Here is an 18,186-nt window from a genome sequence, read left to right as displayed (position 1 = left end):
TTTACGAATGTATGGCACTATTTCTCCCAAAGCCACAATACACAGGTCCACAGTCAAGAAGTAGAAGGGAAAGTGGCTTTTCTCATTATTACACTTCTTCACAGAATTCTGCTTCCCATAACTTGAACTTTTTTAATTCCCAAGAGAGAATGCTTCCATTGAGTTTCTAACAGCTAAATAAATGGCCATTTTGGATTCCATATGCAACTGAACCAATGGACAAAGAAAGGAATTACTGGCTGGAGTGATAGATCCTGACAACTAAAGAAACTCTGGCTTGCTGCTACAAAGTGAAACCAGGAAGGACTATATATGGGGATGCCGCCATTCATGACAACATGGCACCCCTGTGTTCCCACTGCTGATAGTAAAAGTTAATTTAAAAAACTATAATAACCAAGAAAAGACAGGACCACTGAAGATTCACACCCTTCAGGAATGACAGTTTGGATAACACCACTTGGTATATGCTGGCTCAGAGTACAGGAAGCACGAAATGAGCTGGGGAGGAAGGGACACTAACCACAGGCTCATGACTAGACAGAAATAAGGACTAATAACTAAGCATTATTTCTTACTTGCTTAACATATGTGTGTTTTTATGTATTTCTGTATATATTAACAAATTTGTCTTCTCCTTTCCCACTGTAATTTTAAAAATTAATGGCAATTAACTTTACAATTTCATCTTTAGGTTATAGAAGGTTCATAAGGGACTTTACTGAATTGAGGAGTAATTAACACACAATCCAGAGATAAATGTAATGACATTTGGGATCATCTCTTTATGGAGAAGGGGTAAGAATGTCAATTTATTTATTTTTATTTTTATTTTTTTGAGTCTCATTGTGTCACCCAGGTTGGAGTGCAGTGGCACAATTTCAGCTCACTGCAACCTCCACCTCCCAGGTTCAAGCTATTCTCGTGCCTCAGCCTACTGAATTGCTGGGATTACAGGCATGCGCCCCTACACCCAGCTAATTTTTTTATTTTTAGTAGAGATGGGATTTCGTCATGTTGCCCAGACTGGTCTCGAACTTCTGGGCTCAAGCGATCCACCTGCCTCGGCCTCCCAAAGTGCTGAGATTACAGGCATCAGTCTCTGCGCCTGGCTGAGAGTGTCAATTTGTACAAAGGATAGCTGTATCTTGTTAAAGAAAAAGCTGCCATTTTTAAACTGCTGTATGGGAAGCTCAAATATACAGAGAAAGTTGTGTATGAATATTGACTAAGCAAAGTAATGAGCTGTCCCAGTTGTTATGCCATTGTCTCTCAGTCCAAACTCACACACATAACTCTTCTTTATGACAACAAGGCTGGAACTATGAGAACTATATTTCTACTTTGCCAGTTGGCTTCCTGTTAGTTCTTCAAGGCAGAAAGAATGAGATAGGATATGCTTCCTTCCTGACAAGTGGCTATCATTTATAATACTCAACTTTTTTGGAATTCCTAGAACCAGCCTCAACATGCCTCATCCAATGATGCCAGCAAGAGTCAGGCAGTGGCCCTCCTCAGAAGTCTGAGATACCTCTCTTTAAGTTTCCTTTTGTGCAAACTTCCTTTTGTGTCCTCAACCCTAGGGGTGGTAGCTTCCTCCTATAGTTACTATATCTATATTAGTTCAATATCTGCCCCCTCAACTTTTTTTTTGCTTTTTTGGCTCCCCAAAACTCCTTAGCTAATTTCTTATATTGAATTATCTCTGTGGAAATACCAAGTATAGGCTGGGCGCAGTGGCTCATGCCTGTAATCCCAGCACTTTGGGAGGCCGAGGCAGGTGGACCACAAGGTCAGGAGATCGAAACCATCCTGACCAACGTGGTGAAACCCCTTCTCTATTAAAATACAAAAAACGAGCCAGGTGTGGTGGCACACACCTGTAGTTCCAGCTACTCGGGAGGCTGAGGCAGGGGAATCGCTTGAACCCTGGAGGCAGATGTCGCAGTGAGCGGAGATCATACCACTGCACTCCAGCCTGGCGACAGAGCAAGATTCCATCGCAGAAAAAAAAAAAAGAAATACCAAGTGTGGTTTCTGTTGTTCTGACTGTATCCTGACGGATACAGTCATCCTCCAAGTAAAGAACCCAAACCATTTGCAGTCCTCATAAACTTAAGAATCAGTTTGTTGATATCCAGGAAATTATTTTCTGGGATTTTGATTGGGTTTGCCTTGGATCTATACATCAAGTTGGGAAGAAGTGATGTCTTGATAATATTGAGTCTTCCTATCCATAAACATGGACTCTCTCTCCATTTACTTAGATTTTTATTTCTTCATCAGAGTTTTATAACTTCCCTCATAAAGGTCTTGTCTATTTTGTTAGTTTTATGCCTAAGTATTTAATTTGGGGGCACTATTGTAAACGAGATGTTTTTAATTTTAAATCACATTTGTTTGTTGCTGGCATATAGGAAAGCAATTAACTTTTGCCACCTTGTTATAATTGCTTATTAGCTCCAGAAGGGTTTTTTTTTTTTTTTTTGGTCAATTCTTTCAGATTTTCTACATAGACAATCACGTCATCTGCAAACAAAGGCAGTTCTATTTTCTTCTTCCTAATCTGTATACTTTTTACTTCCTTTTCTTGTCATATTGCATTAGCTGGGTCTTCCAATAAATATGATGTTGAAACGGGTTAGTGGAAAGAGACATCTTGCCTTGCTCCTGATCTTAGTGGGAAAGCTTCAATTTCTTACCATTAAGTACCATGTTAGCTGAAAGAGTTTTGCACATGGTCTTTATCAGTTGAGTAAGTTCCCCTCTATTAGTAGTTTGCTGAGAGTCCTGACCATAAATGAGAGCTGGTTTTTGTCAGACATTTTTTCTGCATCTATTGATATGATCATGTGATTTTTCTTCTTTACCCTGTTGACATGACAGATTACATTAATTGATTTTCAAATGTTGGACCAGCTTTGCATTATTAGAATAAACTGCACTTGGTCATAATGCATAATTTCCTTCATATATCATTGGATTAAATTTGCTAATATTTTGTTGAGGACTTTTGCATCTATGTTCATGAGACATATTGGTCTGTAGTTTTCTTTTTTTCTAATATCTTTGTCTGATTTTGGTATTAGGTATTAAAGTAATTATGGCCTCATAAAATGAGTTAGGAAGTGTTTCCTCTGCTTCTATCTTCCAAAAGGTTGTAGAGCACTGGTATAATATTTTTCTTAAACATTTGGTAGGATTTGCCAGTGAGCCCATCTGGGCTTAGTGATTTCTGTTCTAGAAATTATACTTATTATTAATTCAATTATTTAATAGATATGAGCCCATTTAGATTGTCTATTATATAATATTTTGATAAGTCCAATATGTTCATTCCACTCCCGTGGTTAAGCTCTTTGAGCAGCTTCATAGTTACCTTTTAAATCTGGGCTAGCCTTTTAATCCACTGTCATTTCTCAACACCACTGCCTGCATATGTTACTACTTACATTTACCCAAAAATATCAAGCTCTGACATACCCCTATGCATTTACAAGGACTTTTCTGAAGTACCCTGTTCAGTGTTCCTGAAGCACCCTGTTCTAACCCATATTTATCCTACAAAATTCAGCTTTCCCTGGAAGCCTTTCCTGATGTCTCCAAGCAGTCAAGCTGCCCCATTCAACTGGTACAAGAGATAAACAAAAATCATGTTTTAAAACTACAAAGAGGGAAGTCCAAACTTTTTAACAGTTATTTAATTGTTTCTATTTAATTCAAGATATATATGAAATAAACTATAATATTCTGATTTGGTTGTGGATTAAGTCCTGTCACTTTTAAATTTACTATCTCAGATGGACAGACACATTTTGACACAACATATCAACAATGATACAAATACTGAATTATCTCTGTTGGTAACATTGCAATATAAAATAAAGATTAAAATTCATATCTGAAAAGTGCATCAGGACAAGTTTGCATCTTTTTGTCTATTTTTATTATGAATGATTAAGAGCTCAAAGTCAGGAGTTACACAGTATACGTAGGGCAAACAATATCTACACCACTGACCTGTGCTTCACCAAGATCTGTGAAATCTTGGGTAAATGACTAAACTCACTCTCAGTCTCCACATAAGATAAAAGTACATCATAACTGGTGGTGACAGTAAATGATGGGGTAATGTTATTTACTGAATTATTAAAAGTAATGTCTTATATAGACCACTCTTTCCTCTCACATATGATATTTGATACAATTTTTTAACTATGAATCCATAGTGCTCTGTAACAACATAACTTTTAAAGAAAGGACCCCTTCTTCAACATAGTTCCCCTTCATTCATTTTTAAAACTTTAAGAAAAGTAGTAGAATATGGTGAACACTAGATGAAGCATCATTCCAAGTAGAGTAATCCTTCCTAACCAAGAACTTTCTAGTATAGCTTAAAATTATGTCTTATATATTTCAAAATAGCTAGAAGAGAATAATTCAAATGTTTTTAACATAAATAAAAGATAAACAAGGTGATAGATATCCCAATTATATTTATTTGACCTTTACAAATTATACAAATATATTCAATTATCACTTGTGCCCCCCAAATGTATACCTCTATTTTTTTTTTATGACAGTCTCTCTCTGTTGCCCAGGCTAGAGCACAGTGGTGCAATCTTGGCTCACTGCAACCTCTGCTTCCTGGATTCAAGAGATTCTCCTGCCTTAGCCTCCCAAATAGCTGGGATTACAGGAGACTGCCACCACGCCTGGCTAATTTTTTATTTTCATTAGAAATGGGGTTTTGCCATGTTGGCCAGGCTGGATACTTCTATTATCTGTCAATTAAAAAGTAAAATTTTAAAAATAATAAGTCATATCTAGAAAAATAATCACTCATAATCACAGGTCACTGGACACATTTTGCAAGTAAACATAAATGTCTTTGGATATCTCAGGGATGTGGATAGGAGAAAACAGGCAATACAAAGATGTGGATACACAGTAGTCATGTGTGATATCATGGGCTGTGTTTCCCCAAAATTCACATGTTGAAATCCTAACCCCATATATCTCAGCATGTGACTATCTTGGGATACAGGATCTTTAAAGAGGTAATTAAGTTAAAATGAAGTCATTAGGATGGACCCTAATTGAATATGACTAGTATCCTTCTAAGGAGAGGAAATTTGGACACAGACATACAAAGGAAAAACAGCGTGAAGACACAGGAAGAAGATATTTACCTACAAGTCAAAGCCAGAGGCCTGGAACAGACCCTTCCTTCATGGTCCTGAGGAGAAGCCAACCCTGCTAACATCTTGATCTTGGACTTCCTCTAGCCTCCAGAACTGTAAAACAAATTAATTCCTGCTGCTTAAGCTACCCAGTCTGTCATAGAAACCCTAGCAACTAATGCACTTGGAAAGGAATACTAGAATGTAAGATCTATGGGGAAAAGAATTTTGGTCTTTTTCGGCCACTGATGTGGCCCAAACACCTAGAACAATGCCTGGCATGTAGTTAGTATGCAATAAGTATTTACTGAGTGAACCAATAAAAAAGCAGATTAATAAGATTATGTTTATAGATAACTCTAATAAATAGCACCAATATTACAGCAATCCTTTTTATTTTCATAAGCCCTGAGGATCTGAACCCCTGCTGTCTTACCTGGTGTTGTGGTGTAATTAATCTGCTGCCACAGACCAAGTGTATAAAATCCTCTGGTGAATCTCTTGTGACCATTCAAATCCTGGAGTAATTTCCCAAAGAAGAGAAGAGCTAAGAAGACAAAAATCTTGTTGTAGTGCAATAAGTGTGAGTTAATACATATTAAAATCAGTTAATACAGATCAAATTTGTTAGTCCCATCATAGAGAAAATGTCACAAACAGATGTAACTTGATGGTATTGCTATTCTCTCAAGGTATTTAGCTAGCTGACGTCCATAAAAGCATTGAGAACATCCTGGATTAGCAAATTAAAAGAAAAAAAAAGAATTCTCTGTTGTTCTTATTAAAGCACTGCAATGGACACAGGAAAAAGGCTAATTAAATTTCCTTCTGACTTACTCAATTATGGATTCATGGTGCATATCTGTCTTTAACCTGATCTCCACGTCTTAATGTTATCACTGCTACCATCAATCAATACTTAATTTGGTACCCTGAATACGCTTGGCAAATAACAGCAAAATGAAACATAAAGAAATATGGAACATCTACTCTGATTTTCAAACTATATATAAGTATCCTTTAAATAACAATTGGGGAAAAATTCACCAAAATTGTAATAGCAATTTTGTTAGAGGTAATACGTAATTCTCTCTTCAAAGTACTCACAATTTTATGTCTCCATTTTAAAAGTATAATGTTATTTATTTTATTTTTTGAGATGCATCTCACTCTGTCGCCTAACCTGGAGTGCAGTGGTGCGATCTGCACTCACTGCAACCTCCACTTCCCAGGTTCAAGCTATTCTGCCTCGACCTCCCACATAGCTGGGATTACAAGTATGTGCCACCATGCCTGGCTAATTTTTTTTTATTTTTAGTAGAGCTGGGGTTTCACCATGTTACTCAGGCTGGTCTCAAACTCCTGACTTCAAGTGATCTGCCTACCTTAGCCTCTCAAAGTTCCAGAATTACAGGCATGAGCCACTGAGCCCCACCATAACGTTCTTTAAAAAAAAAAACATCATTCTAACTTCTAATAAATTACTGGGAGAAATTTTAAGATTAAAAATCTTCCAAAAGGAGAAAGTGACATGCTAATATTTATTTTTTTTCTAATCTTAACTGAACAGTGAAAAATTTATTTTTAAAGTACATTTAATCAGTGCATTTATACAGAATATGCATGAGAAAGCCAGAATACACCAATTTTATGGGCAAGTGAAAGTAAGCTTATTTAAATCAAAAATTGGAAACGCTATTCTAAAAGCAGTTTAAAAATCAAGTCAAAGCTTGTTCTTAGTTTAGGGCCAGGAATCAGTTTTAGAACTCATGCAGTCTCAAACCAGAGCCAACAAGTATTCACCAAAGTCTCTGTCCCAAAGGGAGACACTTGTAATTCTCCAGAAGGGACACTGTTAGGATTGTCTTGAGACTTGGGCTTAGGTAACTGATAGGGGTACAGACATTAAGTTCATTTTGAAATACCATTTTCCTTTCCAACAAAAGTGAAACCTAAATTCTTTTTCATATGCAATTTGTAATCAAGGCCTCCTCTAGTGAAGGGTTTAATTAGCTTCTTGTGCATTTGCTCCTCTTTCCTGGAATGACAGGATAAACGGGAAGTTCATGCCTTGAGGGCTTATTCATTACAGAATGGAAAAAAATGAAGCTATGGACTTTCTCAAGGATGATTTAGAGAGAAGGGATCATTAAATTACCATACTCCCCTCCTTATCTTCTCCAGAGGCTAATACACAAAGTGACTGCACAAGCTGCACTCTACGGCAGGAATACAAACAGTTCTTGGCCAGTATTTGACTAGAATACTTGTGAGCTCTGAGTCAGGTTTTGATCACACATTGTAGCCTGTTCCTGGAGCAAAGATCATCTTAATGCCTCTCTTAACACCTGTTGTGTCTCCTCCAGTTTCCGTCCCAATAGTCACAAAGCTCTAGAACTATAAAAGCAGAGAGAAAGTCTACCATTTTATATGACCTAAGTACTACATCGTGTTGGGTAGAACACAGCCAACTACTGAGCACATTAAAAAAGAAGAAAAAAGTGCTCCTCTCGAGAGAGATCTTTGTGGTGATGGAATAGTTCTGTATCAGTTGCTGTGGTTATATCAATCTACATGTGTCAAAATGGCACAGAACTATCAATACATTTTGTGCCACTGTCAGTTTCTTGGTTTTCATACTCTAGTTAAATAAGATGTAACTATTGGGGGAAACTGGGTAGAGGGGACATGTGACCTCTCTGTACTGTCTTTGCAATTACCTGTGAATCTGCACTTTTTTTCAAAATTGAATGTTTCTAAAAGTGCACCTTGTGCACATTAACATACTTTGAACATTGTCAACAGAACAAGTCTAATTCAAACACAGCCTGGTTTCCAAATGTGAGATCTTCAGCCACAACCCAAGAGGCTTGAGGTTGGGAATGTCTCTGCAACATGCTTTTCCCTCTGCCTGGGATACCCTTTCCCACCTCCCACACTGCTTAATCCCCTTCCCCAGGCTGGCTCCTTCCCATTTCTCAGGTGACATCTCAAAGCCACTTCCTTACAGAGATGTTCCCCTGTCCTAACCTTTGCTGTTCTCTGAATATTCCATTCCTTCCACAGCTCCCTTCACCATGTGTAAAGACTCACTTACTTGTTTGTTGCCCATCTCCCCACTAGAGTATAAGGTAAACTCCAAGAGGCGCTTGCCCACCACATCCCCAACAAGGAGCACACCTCCTGTCACATGGAAGATGCTCCAAGAGGATTTTGTCTGAATAATTGACCCCACTGACTGTATGAACTTCCTTGCGGCCAAGAGGACTCCAGAAAACTTTAAAACTGAGTTCCCAACCAATGACAGGACAGGTCAGAAACACCTATCATACCTTCTCCCTATTGGAGTTTAGACAGAACAGCTGGCCAGCATTAACATTAAAATACAGGTCATAAGACCCAATAGAAGAGACTCTGTGGCAATAACATAACAAATTATAAACAAATTATACCTAAGGTCATGCCAGGCAAAGGTTAAGTCACACATCCGTTCACTTAGAGAATAAACCATGTTCTAACTGCCACAAGGTTTTTCTCTTTCTCTAGCAGCGAAACAAGCACTGGCCTTAAGACAAGCAATATTAAACAATTTGCAGATCCAACAGATGCAGACTAACTGAACCCTTATTCCACCAGCCTTCACTACAGCTTTGCTTGGACAAGAGACATGATTTCAGTAACCTCGTGACAGGAAGACCACCAACCATGGATTGGCTCTGGCTAGTTTACACAGACTGCATACTTGCGCACCTTCCTGTCCTGAAAAGACCTTTTGACACATAGGGCTTGACTGTAATACATGTAGTATTATTATTATTTAGAAATGAGGTCTCAGTCTATCAGGTTGGAGTACAGAGATCTGATCATAGATCACTGCAGCCTCCATCTCTTGGGCTCAAGCAATCCTCCCACACCAACCTCTTGACTAGCTGGGATCACAAATGCACACCACCACATCTGGCTATTGCTTTTACTTTTTGTATAGATGGGGACATCACCAGGTAGCCCAGGCATGTAACATTTAAATGGTAACTCTTCAAAGTGAACAGGAGTTGTATGGTTACATGCATGTTTGCTCAATAGGCATGTGTCAGGACCACCTGTATGAATATTCATAGCTACTCCTGTCAGTGCTGAATATGCATGTTTACCCAAGCTGTTCAATCTAAAGCTCGGGTAAACCCCAACCCCTCCTCTTACCAAGTGCCTGTCTCTGGTCCTGACCGTTTCCCAGCCTGCAGGATGGCCACCTTGTAGGGTGTAACCCCTTACAAGACATAAAAGTCTCTTCTCCTTATTATTATTATTTTTTGAGACGGAGTTTCGGTCTTGTTGCCCAGGCTGGAGCGCAATGCCACGATCTTGGCTCACGGCAACCTCCGCCTCCCGGGTTCAAGCAATTCTCCTGCCTCAGCTTCCCGCGTAGCTGGGATTACAGGAATGCACCATGGCACCCGGCTAATTTTGTATTTTTAGTAGAAACGGGGTTTTTCCATGTAGATCAGGCTGCTCTTGAATTCCCTATCTCAGGTGTCTTGGCCTCTCAAAGTGCTAGGATTACAGGCATAAGCCACTGCTCCTGGCCTTTTTTTCTTTTTTTTTTTTAAACGGAGTCTTTATCACCCAGGCTGGAGTGCAGTGGTGCAATCTTGATTCACTGCAACCTTCGCCTCCGAGTTCAAGTGATTCTCCTTCCTCAGCCTCCCGAGTAGCTGGGACTACAGGTGGGTGCCACCACGCCCAGCTCATTTTTGTATTCTTAGTTAAGACAGGGTTTCACCATGGTGGCCAGGCTGGTCTCGAACCTCTGACCTCAGATGACCCACCTGCCTCGGCCTACCAAAGTGTTGGGATTACAGGCGTGAGCCATCGCGCCCGACCTCTTCTCCTTTTCCAAATGTATACATTTTGATTTTTTTTTTCTTAACACACCTCACTTGAGTTCGTTCACTTCGGTTGAGGGTTGATCTGCCTGCCCTCTCAGCTCAGGCTGACCTCAGCGCCCTCACCTCGGCCATGTCGGTGCACCTCAGCCTTCTCCCCTCAACTCAGATCTCCCTCCGTCATGAGAGGGCGCTATTTTCTTCCCTCTAACTCCCTGGACCAGACGAGGCGCCTGGGTCCAAGTACCTCTACCCCGCGGGGCGAATCACCCGGACTTTTTCTTCAGGCCATCCCCCGCGGCCGCCTACCCGCTACCCTCACCCTCCGCTCCACGTCCCTTGGCTTCCGCCCTCCCTTCCGGTGCAGGGGCCCGGCCTAGTCCCCAAAGCCACGGAGGATCTCGCCCCTCAGACCACGCCCCTCAGCCTGAGCGGGAAGTGACTGCGAAGCAGCAGTGCTGGAGGGACCGGAGGGCGGGGAGTGGGAGGTGTGTTCTCCTCTGTCCTGGGCGTTGATTGGCCGACTCTCCGGGGGGGGCGGGACCTACAGCGGGGCGGGGCAGCCACCGGGGTCTGCTGCCCCTAGCTTTGCTCCTCAGGGCATTCCCCGCGGCTTTGACTTCGCCGACTAGGACTGGGGAGTGCGACTGTGTCTCGGGCAGCATGGCCGAGAAGCGGCACACAGTGGACTCCGAAGCCCACCCCGTCTCCTTCAAGGGTGAGCCCCGCGTCCCCTTACCCTCCCACTTGGATCGAGCCCCCGCCCGCGGCGTGCGCTCAGCCGTCTGACAGCCGAGCTCCAGGCCAGTCTCCGCTGCTTCGGGCTGGACGAGATCTCAAAGCCGCGGCTCCTCCCTCGTAAACTAAGCATCACGAACCCTGTTTCGCAGACTGGGGTCATGATGGAGGGGAGGCGGGGTGCCAACGGCACGTTTCCCATCGCGCGGACTCGGGTTATCTCGCGGCTGCTAGATGCCAGGCCCCTCGCCAGCGCTGCACTATCTCCTGCACGCAGACGAGGAAACGCAGAGGGAACTGGCAGCCAGCGAGGGGGCCATCGGGAACCTGCGTCTCACCCTTTGCCCACTCCCCTTCTTTCCCGACTCACCCTCTCGGAGGGCACCTCCTCCACCCAGCCCTGGCCCGGCCCCAGGGTGAGCCCCCTCCTTCCCCAACCCCACCTCCCGAAACTGAGACCGATTTACAGAAGGAAAAAGTTTCTCTGGCTTTCTTCTCACCTTTCTTTCTGGCTCCACTTTCTGCCCCATTTTCCCCACTAAGCTTTCCTCTGCGTTTTGAAGAACTCTCCTTCCCGACTTTTGTTCCTCGCCAGGAACCCTGAGTTCCCCCACCCTCACCCCCAACCTGCCGTCCTAGTGTTCAAGGCAGCAGCTGCGAGTGGCGCAGTCTCGTTCCCCGTGGAGAAACTCGTACTCTGGGGAGGGGGTCCTAATAAAGAGAGGTGGCGGACCTCCCAGGAGTCCTGGTATCCATTCAGGAGCTCTTAGTGATCCAGACGAATTACAGTGTTTCTAACGATGGAATTTCAGGCAGGGTGGCAGTGAAAGCAATTTAGGGGGCTGGGTGGGCTTTTCCAGCACCCTGCAAAGAACAGGGCATGGGAGTCATCTATTCTGATTATTTGTAAAGCCAAGTTTATCCACACATCTTACCTGTAAGTTCCATTTCCCTTGCCCAGGGATCCCTGTCTTCATTTCCTACCCAGGAGCATCAGAGGAATTATAGAAATCTTTATTTCTCTACTAAGAACATTGAAGGATTATCTTACCAAATGGAAAGTGTAACATGGAGGAGTTGATGAGAATAACAGCAACCACAACAAAAAACTAAATAGGCCAGGCTCTGTGCCACTTTTTTTATTTTTTGAGACAATTTCACTCTTGTTGCCCTGGCTGGAATGTGATCTTGGCTCACTGAAACCTCCGCCTCCTGGGTTCAAGTGATTTTCCTGCCTCAGCCTCCCAAATAGCTGGGATTACAGGCATGCACCACCACACCCCGCTAATTTTGTATTTTTAGTAGAGATGGGGTTTCACCATGTTGGTCAGGCTGGTCTCAAACTCCTGACCTCAAGTGATTCACACACCTTGTCCTCCCCAAGTGCTGGGATTACAGTTGTGAGCCACTGCACCCAGCCTGTACCACATGTTTTATGTATATATTATTTTATTGAATCTTCGCAACAGATGATGTGCTAGGTTTTCTTATCCTCATATTATACTTGATGAAACTGATAGTCAAAGAAGTTAAATTACTTAAAGTCACTTAGTTTGTATTTAAATCTAGATTTGACTGATTCTAAAACTTGAATAGGAAAAACTTGTGCGGTAACTGCCTCTTCGATAGTTAGTTGTCTTTTCCTAGATAAGAACGTGGGTAGTAGCATGCATTCCTCAGTACCCTGACCTCCTGGTGGGAAACTGCAGTGGGAAATCTGCTTAGAGAAGTTCTATGGGAATAAACATGACCTTTGTACTTAATGTTTATTTACAGACGAGGTTTGTTTATTTATTTTATTTTATTTTTTTGTGAGACAGAGTCTAACTCTGTCTCTCTGTCACCCAGGCTAGAGTGCAGTGGTGCAATCTTGGCTCACTGCAACCTCTGCCTCCCAGGTTCAAGCAATTCTCCTGCCTCAGCCTCCCAAGTAGCTGGGATTACAGACACCTGCCACTGCGCCCAGCTAATTTGTATAGTTTTAGTAGTGTCAGAGTTTCACCGTCTTGGCCAGGCTAGCCTTGAATGCCTGACTTTATGATCCACCCACCTCGGCCTCCCAAAGTGTTGGGATTACAGGCATGAGCTACCGCACCCGGCAGCAGACAAGTTAACTTCCAGGTTTTTTTCTTGTTTCTACTCTTAACTACTTTTAGACAGAAATCTTTCAAGATCTAATGAAAACCACTGCTTCTTCTCAAAAATTAGACATACAAATAAAATTTTGCATAGTCTGTGTTTTTCTTTTTTAATGTAAACCTTAGAAATTTGGCACTGCTAGGAAAACCATTGCTGGAATTTATTAGAGTTTATTGAATGCTTTCCCTGAACCAAAACACAGTTTAGGTGCTTTACAAACATTATCTAATTGCATTCTGTAACAGTTCTACCAGGAAAAAGCCATTATTCACCATTTCACAATAAGGAAACTGAGGCTCAGAGTGGTAAAATCACACAGTTTCTAAAATTTTCAGCCTGGTTTCAAACCCCAGCTATCTGATTTTCTGAACTGTTTTCCCTGTCCCAGAGATGCATACCACGAATGTAGAACCTCGTCTAACTTCAGTACTTTACTGAAGTTGAGAGACAATAAACAAAAAAAGCTTGGTGGAACAGCTTCAGTGATAACTTTCAGAAGGCTGCTTGTGAGGGAAGCAGTGGAATTATAAAAGCCTAAACTCTGCCTCTTTATGTCTTTGCTGAGAATTAATCCTAGGTAGGTAAATAGGACCAGACCGATGGCAAGACTAGTTTTTCTTGAAGACAGTATATTCACTTTGTAATGAAATAATGCAAGTGAATTGCAAAGAATGTATCATTGTAATTAAGAGCCATGTCAACAAAATAAATTCCTTTGGGAGAATATCTGAAAATAAGAAAAATCACAAGACTGATTGTTTTAATCAGTTGTTATAGCCAATCAGACTGGGGAGAACTTTGTAACTTCTTCAATAATTAATCTGAGTTATTGCATCACTGGTCATAAATTAACTTATGGAAGACAAAGCCTACAAAAACCAGCATATTTATTTATTATTAAATAGGTTTTTGGTGCTACCTGATGGTATAAATTTTACGTAGTAAAAGAGTCACTGATTCCTAGTCAGCTTTGAGGAAAAAAAAGTTAAAGATGTTGATAAAGTGATATAGATGGGATTCAAAAATCAGTTTTTTAAAAAGGCATGGAAAAGCAATTTCCTGAAAACTATTGTTACTACAAAAAAGTAAATATCCTTTTTCTGCATCTGCCTGGTATCCTGTGCATATCCCTATCATAATGTTTATTACATAATATTGTATTTATCAGTCCCCTCCCCTCCCATAATTAGACTACCCTCTTTCTTTTTGAGACAGGGTCTCACTCTGTCACCCAGGCTAGAGTGCAGTGGTGCAGTCATAGCTCACTGGAGCCTCAGGTGATTCTCCCACCTCAGCCCCTTGAGTAGCTGGGACTACAGGTGTGTGCCACCACACACAGATAATTTTTTTATTTTTTGTAAAAATGGGGTCTTACTATGTTGCCCAGGCTGGTCTTGAACTCCTGGACTTAAGCAATCCCACTTTAGCCTCCCAAAGTGCTGAGACAACAGGCATGAACAACCACGCCTGGCCTTTAGACCACACTTTTGAAAGCAGAGATCATGTTTTTCTTCATTGTAATAGCCCAGTATCAAGTAGATAGTAGGCATACAAAAATGTTTGTTGAAAGAAAAAGAAGGCAGGCAGGGAGATAAAAATCCCCATGGCATAAGTAACGTTGTTAAGTGTTTGCCTTAGCCTTATATTGGTGGAGCACTTTTTCTGTTCACTGTTTAGTTTATTAAGTTTATTATTACCCATACTGTGATTTTAGGGCATGGCCATCATGTTTACTATCTATTATTACAGGCAGACTATTTGTTTGGTTTATATTATCAATAAAAGGGTTATAGTTGCCAAGATAATATACTGTTCCTAGTAAGAAATCTCCTTTTATTTTTTAAAGCATTGAAAGAAAAGTTAGAGGTCATAGTTAGTAGAAAGAAGGAAGTGTGTGTCAACAGATACTTTTCTATTGACACACTTGCTAATAATTAAAATAGATAATTTTAATTTAAATAGATAATTTTCTGTTGACACACAGTTGTTGCTACATTCTTTTTTAATCTTTCTCTGTTTGCTCGGACTAGTAAAGAAACTTGAACTCCAAGCATTTGGCCTCACATTTTAGAAGATTATCCTTGAAGATGCAAGCAATAAAGTCCTAAAGTCTCAGACAATGAAAACTATACCAAGCTTGTGGTACAGTTAAATGAGCACTTATGGTAAGGTAGTAGAGTATAGTGAAATGAAAGTCGAATTTATAATTAAAAGATTTGGGTTGAGATCACTTTACCATCACTTAAGAGATTTGTATGACGGATGGTCCAAGAAAGTTTAGAACTCTGACTTACTGCCCTAAGTATAGTCTGTTTCTCCTCCAGAGATAGAGTCCCTAAGCAGATTGTTAGTTGACATTTTCTCCATGGTGCCCAGATCCCAAAAGATAATTCACTGAATAAAAAGTTTCTTCCTGTAAATGTATCAATAAAGATCTTAAAGTTGTGGTAATAATAATGCCTACTGTTTGTTGACTACTTCCTAAGTATCAAGCCCTTTACATATTTTCTCATTTTGTATTCACAACAACTGCGTGAAATAAGTACTGTTCTTTCCCTCATTTTACTAATGAGAAGAGTTAGTGGTAGATTTGGAATCTAATACCCAAAATGCAAGCTTTTAGCCACTGCTTAGCTGTTAACCACAGTGAAGAACTGAGAACTTTATGATCTAGTTTCCTTTTGCTTCCTTTAACCATTTTTAAATGAAAATGATGTTACCCTCCAAAGACTTATATGAGAAAAACTTAATTATGAATAATTTTAAGATGTCCAAGTAAAAGAGCTGAAAAAAAAAAAACATAAAAAGTGGGCGGATTTTTGTTCTGTTTTCGTGTATTTCAGGCCTAGATGAAATTTAATTAACTTAATACCCATTATGAAATTGTTTTTCTCTCCAATTTTCCTGAACGTAAATGTTTTGGTACTTCAGACATGGGCCATGTTCAGCCCATCCTTCTACTTTCCTGAATTCTGTAACCTCACAGTTAGAAAAGGTCTGATTTTTTAAAAAAGAAAACACTTGAGGAAAGCAGTTGACAACTACTTGGGACAGGAGATGATTCTGTACTATTTTCTTGGATCCTGTCTGCTGTTTCAGTTTGTCTTATGTAATAGGCAGTCTTTGTTTTTTCTTTTCCCCCAAAGAAACAACTCCAGCAAGTATTTAACCAATGTTTTCTGAGTACCTTTTATACACTAAGTATCTTTCATATTGGCTCTGAGGAGGTACTCTTATTAGCCCTGTGGTTAGATGAGTAGACTGAGGTACAGGTGAGTAATAAGGTGAAAGTTCACAAGATCATGCAGCTAGTAAGTGGCGGAGCCATCTGTGAACCCATTATGCTATGCTGTTTTCATAAAACCAAAATCTCATGAAGTCAGACAACTGAATATAATAATAAGTGTGATAAATGTTGTTTTAAGAGGGTAGAGTGCTATTGTGGCATTATTTAAGACTGAGAGGTCCTAATTTAAAATTATTGATGTTACTCTCACCTTTTTTTTTAACCTGTTTTATGGCCTGAAACATTTCAATGAAGGGAAACTACAGAAAATCCTTAAAATATTTGGGAAATGAGATATTTATGCTTATTTACTTTCCTTATTCTTTTTGAGCTAAGCAAAGAACAACTTCTTAAAAATCTTTCTTAGAAATATTAGTCTATTTCTTTTCCTTAGGATTTCATGGTAAGCACACATTAAGCTTTGTAATTCAAATCACATAATGTTTCATTAGTATCATTTCTTTTGGTCTAGCACTGATAGCTATAGAGGGATTTTAATAGGAAGGAAAAGTTACAGTCTTCAGTCATGGTTTTTAACTTGATACCATCTGGCCTGCAGCTACTCTAGCCCAGAGAATAATTTCTTCTCTAGAGATTTAAGGATAAGGGCATTTGAACAACTAAGCTGTGCCTAATTAAAATAATAATTTGAAAGGCAGGCTACAATGTATACTTGTTTGCTTTGAAATCCTGTCATAAATGAATTACAAGTTGTGATCTCTAATTGAATACCATCATTTTTTTAAATATATGTTTATCGAGACCCTACTATCTGATAAACTCTGCTTCTTTCTCACCTCTAGCTTTTTTTTTTTGAGATGGAGTCTTGGTGTGTTGCCAGGCTGGAATGCAGTGGCATGATCTCTACTCACTGCAATCTCCACCTCCTGGGTTCAAGCGATTCCCCTGCCTCAGCCTCCCAAGTAGCTGGGATTACAGGCGCGCACCACCACACCGGCTAATTTTTTGTGTTTTAGTAGAGATGGGGTTTCACCATATTGGCCAGGATGGTCTCAATCTCCTGACCTCCTGATCTGCCTGCCTTGACCTCCCAAAGTGCTGGGATTACAGGTGTGAGCCACTACACCCGACCACCGCTAGCTTTATTTATTCTGTCTCTCTTTATAGGATGCTGTCTTCATTTTTGTTTCTCCCATCTTTACTCTATTTCTCTTATTTTCCTTTGCTTCTGTAATGTTCTTCTCTTCTTGTCTTTTTCTCCTAAACTTCCAGTCATTTGAAAAACTTAGGTATAGTAAAAATTTGATTGATTGAAGTGGTATTTATATTCACTTATTTTACCTACCCTTCTGCTTATTTTCACCATAAGTTTTTGATTATCAGGCTTTATAAAGGCCTTGTTTCAAAACAAGCAAAGGAGAGAAATTGGGAAGCTGGGAAATGTACCTTTATTTGAATAGCTGGAAGAAAGATCAAATGCATTATTTAATTAATGCAAGTCTTCCTCCTCAAATAAATAGTTGGCTGACATAAAACAGGAACAGCAGTCATAACAGCCTATGGTCCAAATCTAGCTGGCTCTGTTTCTATATGTCCCACCAGTTATAAAATAGCTCTTATATTTTTAAATGGTTTAAAAAAACAAAAGAATACTTTTTCATTACACATGAAAATTATGTGAATTTCAGATTCGTGTCCACAAATTAAGTTTTATTGGAACAGCTGTGCCATTTACGTTAGTACTACCTATGGTTGCTTTTGTACTACAAAAGTAAAGTTGAGTAGCTGCAACAGACTGCAAAGCCTAAAATGTTTGCTTCCTGGTTCTTTACAGGAAAAGTTTGCCAATCCTGACAAAGAATCTCTGATGAAGAATAATAGTGGCCAAAAGTAACACTTATATTCTGAATTCATATGTTTTTAAAAAGAAAGTTCAAAAATTGCCAAGACTTTTCATTTTGACCTACTTTTACCCCTAAAAAGTGCTGCTACAACT

General features: G+C 40.1%; 1 protein-coding gene and 1 pseudogene across 16 annotated transcripts in view; one reads left to right on the top strand and one right to left on the bottom strand.

Annotated features, from left to right (window-relative positions):
• The window catches only part of LOC100401933 (PDZ domain-containing protein 11 pseudogene), a 69,956-nt pseudogene extending 58,961 nt beyond the window's left edge, over nucleotides 1–10,995 (bottom strand). For 9 of the 15 annotated variants that reach the window (XR_013536298.1, XR_013536300.1, XR_013536316.1 and 6 more), the window contains exons 1-3: nucleotides 10,116–10,407; nucleotides 5,620–5,730; nucleotides 5,193–5,297 (exon numbers count right to left, since the gene is read on the bottom strand). The product of XR_013536298.1 is annotated as a PDZ domain-containing protein 11 pseudogene, transcript variant X2 (transcript). The other 6 variants (XR_013536304.1, XR_013536303.1, XR_013536305.1 and 3 more) reach the window with 6 other exon arrangements.
• The window catches only part of STOM (stomatin), a 32,202-nt gene continuing 24,684 nt past the window's right edge, over nucleotides 10,669–18,186 (top strand). Inside the window, exon 1 of the mRNA XM_002743264.5 lies at nucleotides 10,669–10,784. Within this exon, the coding sequence (XP_002743310.1) occupies nucleotides 10,730–10,784 (55 nt within the window). The 5' untranslated portion in view covers nucleotides 10,669–10,729. The remainder of the gene's footprint in view (nucleotides 10,785–18,186) is intronic.

Source organism: Callithrix jacchus, chromosome 1 (genome assembly GCF_049354715.1).
Source record: "Callithrix jacchus isolate 240 chromosome 1, calJac240_pri, whole genome shotgun sequence".
In the NCBI taxonomy this organism is placed as follows: Eukaryota; Metazoa; Chordata; class Mammalia; order Primates; family Cebidae; genus Callithrix; species Callithrix jacchus.
Note: the sequence above shows the minus strand (reverse complement) of the source record. Positions and strands in the feature narration are given on the sequence as shown.